This window comes from Pundamilia nyererei, unplaced genomic scaffold, assembly GCF_000239375.1.
Source record: "Pundamilia nyererei isolate P.nyererei 1_Seehausen unplaced genomic scaffold, PunNye1.0 scaffold00286, whole genome shotgun sequence".
Lineage (NCBI taxonomy): Eukaryota > Metazoa > Chordata > Actinopteri > Cichliformes > Cichlidae > Pundamilia > Pundamilia nyererei.
In genome coordinates, this window is record NW_005187687.1 from 590517 (window position 1) to 594512 (window position 3996).

General features: G+C 41.8%; 1 protein-coding gene across 1 annotated transcript; it reads left to right on the forward strand.

Moving 5' to 3' along the window:
• hmgb1a (high mobility group box 1a) lies at positions 1–3996 on the forward strand. Its single transcript, XM_005750769.2, has 5 exons — positions 1–99; positions 2337–2497; positions 2764–2912; positions 3001–3175; positions 3275–3996. The coding sequence occupies exons 2-5, from the start codon at positions 2351–2353 to the stop codon at positions 3422–3424; spliced, it is 621 nt and encodes a 206-aa protein (XP_005750826.1). The 5' UTR covers positions 1–99; positions 2337–2350; the 3' UTR covers positions 3425–3996.

Consider the following 3996-nt stretch of genomic DNA (forward strand, 5'->3'; position numbering starts at 1 on the left):
AGTAATGTTAGAGAGCTGAAGACTGAAGACACTGCGTATCGCCTGTGCTCCCTCATACACAGCCATTGCAGACCATTGAGATCCAGCGATAGTCACTGGGTAAGTATCACACACACGAACATTTTAAGTGTCCGTAAGGATGAAAATGACGGTAACATTTAAAAATATCTTACTTATATGTCTGCCACGGTTACACGCGAAACCTTTTACTGTTTGCAAATAATTTTATTGCGGGGAACCTTAAAAAAACAACAAAATTGCCGGCGCTAAGCAGGTATCGTTACATTACTCTGCCTGGGAGTGAGGACCAGACGCTCAGTAAAAAAGAAGAATTGAAAATTAACCTTGACGAAATTCGACGCAAAGCGTCGATTTTGTTAAATACGAATAATTTTGTATAATACAATCGTGTCGTTTTCGCAAAATGGAGTCGAATCAAATGGTAGTTATCGCGAAAAAAATCAGGAATGTCTAGCGGACAACACGGTTAGCGACAATGGTAGAAGACTCACCGTTAGCTAGCCATTGGCATTGCAGTGCATTGCAAAGCTGAACGGCTGTCATGCGAAGACCGGAGGAGCGTGCGGAGTCTGGAGACGAGCATCAAAATTTATAAAAACCTAAGAAAAAGAGAGAGCATCTAAAAATACACCCGGGCAAATGTTTGTTTGCCACACTTCACCCGAGAAGACAGCGAAAAAAAATACCTCACGATCTGCGCTTTACTGTAATGGCTGACTGTATTCGCATAGGAAACAAGGCAGCGAGGCAATGGGAAGCCAGTGACAGAGGCGCAGTTCAGTTCAACTTTTTCTAACCGTGTTTTCTCGAGAAACAATCTCGTAACTATGAGATGTGACGACGGCAAAAGAAAATTCAATCTTTCGTGATTCGAACGAGACCAAGGGGAGATTTTTCCGATGCTCGGAAAAGGTTTAAATCGGGGCTTGAAATGAAGTGGTGGCCGCGGTCGCTCTGCCCTCTATTGCGTGCAGTGCAATGGCTGAGCGTTGACACAAAGAGAAGGAGCCATATTCTCCATGTTAGTGGATGAAGACGAGCGGCCATTAGGAGCTCATAGAAACCAAGTCAGTAGCACAGCCCGCTCATAGACACAGTACAGACCCAATGTATTACTATACAAGGCGGCTAGTGCAATAGGAATCAATCGGGGAAATATTTAGTCAAGATCGCCGGCTTTCTAGACATATTTGTCGCGTAGCAAAGCGAACTGGGAGGCGGGAGGAGACATTTGAGGGGGACTTTCTTTCATGAAGAAGGCATTCTCACAAAATGGAAGAAGAAATATTGCTGTCGTTGTTGACCTCCTTTTCCTCAACGAGAGCCTTTGCGCCATTACTACTTCGCTCGACGCAGCTTACTTGGGACTTACAGTAGCATTTAATAGGAAAATGTAAAGGGGAGGGGGAGAAAAATAACAGTTTTTTAAACATTTTTCGAAAGCTTTTCACATTATTTCCCGAATAAGAGACAAAGAAGAGTTATGAGAGATGAATGTTTATGTCACGGAAGCGCAGTTTGGAGTGTTTTATTTGCAATAAACACGTGTTTTTTCTCCAATTTGTGTCTCTTTGTGTCAAAGTTATTTCTTTCGATTAAAAACACGAACACGAGTAAAACTATGGGTTTTCAGGTGATATATTACTGCTGCAGGTTAGATTTGAAGATATTTATGTTGCAAAAGAAAAAAAAGACGGGGGGCAAGAAAAATATTGTTTGTTTGTTTTTTAACGCCCAATCCACTCATATAGCACCACGGATGGTTCAGGTTTATACCATGCAGTTGAACTTTTGCAGTTCGATGTTTGAGAGCGATTCCGGGACATTTATTGCTACAAACCAAACGCACATTAATGATCGCTGCTGGCTGCGATGATGGGATTTCCTTCTTTAGCGGTGTTTTGCCATTTGGTGAAACACCATAATGAGGAGCTGACCGCGGATTTTATGTTAAGGCCACTGTAATAAATAAATAAATGGTATCAATATAACGTATTTTTATTTATTTATTTTTACATCAGCTCCGTCCGTTTTGGGCGGTGTTATTTCACAGGACTGCTTTAAGTGATATTAACTTAGTGCAGTTTGACAGCGGGGAGGGCGGGTGACTTATATAGTGCGTGCGGTCAGTAGAGACATGATTGTGTGGGTTGGACAAACATTGTAGGTCACTTTTATTTATGATTTTCTTATTATAGTTAATAATTTAAATGACACATAGCATTATTTATTAAATTTTAATATTATATTGCAGATGAATACTGCATCATTAAATTGTTGATATTCTTTATTTTATTTTTATTAATTGTTTTTAGATACTGTCACCAGGATGGGGAAGGATCCAACCAAGCCGAGGGGGAAGATGTCCTCCTATGCATATTTTGTGCAGACCTGTCGGGAGGAGCACAAGAAGAAACACCCTGAGGCTTCGGTTAACTTTGCCGAGTTTTCCAAGAAGTGCTCCGAGCGATGGAAGGTAGTAGAGTTTAGCTTGAGGTTTTGTTTTGGGTTGGGTTAGGGTTTTTTTTTTTTTTTTTTTTTTTGAAAGTGAAATTTGTAGTCCTGCTGAGGGGTCAAGGATATATGACAAGCAGGATGTTGTTGGTTACACCTCTTGACTTTAGCTGAAAAGGTGCAGGTGTTGTGTAATGAGATAACACAAAACAAGAAATAAGCAAGCTTGGGTACAGAGGGCGACGCCTCAGAAGGTGCAGTTGGTGAGATGCCTGTTTTTGCTCTCAGACAATGTCGGCCAAGGAGAAGGGCAAATTTGAGGACATGGCCAGGCAGGACAAGGCGCGCTATGAAAGGGAGATGATGAACTACGTTCCGGCGAGGGGGGGAAAGAAGAAGAAGAAGTACAAGGACCCTAATGCCCCCAAGAGACCTCCGTAAGTACTGCAAAACCACATTTGAGGATTTTTGAGATGTATGGCGAGTGAGTTGTGTAAATAAATGTTTTTCTGTCCCCCCCCCCAGATCTGCCTTCTTCATCTTCTGCTCAGAGTTCCGCCCTAAGGTGAAAGGCGAGAGCCCCGGCCTGTCAATTGGCGATGTTGCCAAGAGGCTGGGCGAGATGTGGAACGGCACCGCAGCCGAGGACAAGCAGCCCTTCGAGAAGAAGGCGGCCAAACTGAAGGAGAAGTATGAGAAGGTAAGAGTAAAATGTGAACGCCGACTTAGCTCTTCGGTGACAGCTGTCTATTTTTGTGTCTCGACACTGGTTCACCGCGTTTTCGCTCCTCCCTCGCAGGACATCGCTGCGTATCGCGCAAAGGGCAAACCAGGCAGCGGTGCGCCAGCGAAAGCCCCGGCCAAGGCAGAGAAGAAAGACGATGATGATGACGACGACGATGAAGATGAGGAGGAGGAAGAGGATGATGACGATGAGGATGATGATTAGTAGGTGGCAGGTGACATAAAGTGGTCATTTTCTTGTTTATAAAGCATTTAACCCCCTTGTACACACTTCACTTACTGAAAGAAAATTCATTAGTATCCAAGGGGTAAAAAATAAAAAAAAATAAATAAAACGACAAAAAAGGCTGTGTATATCAGTTGTTTTTATGCTGTACAGTTTTTTTCTCCTTTTTGTATAGTTAACACTACACAAGTATCGTGTCTGTATCTTTCTGCCAGTCTTACTTTTTTTTTTTTTTTTCTCCCCCAGTGGTAGTTACTAGACCACTATCCTGCCTGGTACAGTGTAAAGGGGTGGGCTTTACAGTATTTACCTTAGCTAGAGGTGCACAGCACATAAAAATGTTCTGAGTTAGATCTGAGTGCTTCTTCTTTTTTTTTTTTTTTCCTCCTTCACCTGTGTGTTTTTATTTTAAATTACATGTTATCAAAATTGACGTATCACAGTTGTTTTACTGATCTTTATGTACCACTGTAATAGCAAAATAAGACAAAAACCTTGTTTATTGTTGAAAATTAAATTGCTTCTGATGTCAATAAACATTTTTTTTTAAA

Coding starts and splice junctions, on each gene's coding strand:
- hmgb1a (XM_005750769.2), top strand. CDS start 2,351: ATGGGGAAGGATCCAACCAAGCCGAGGGGGAAGATGTCCTCCTATGCA. Junction 2,498..2,763: donor AGTGCTCCGAGCGATGGAAG/GTAGTAGAGTTT, acceptor TTTTGCTCTCAG/ACAATGTCGGCCAAGGAGAA. Junction 3,176..3,274: donor TGAAGGAGAAGTATGAGAAG/GTAAGAGTAAAA, acceptor CCTCCCTCGCAG/GACATCGCTGCGTATCGCGC.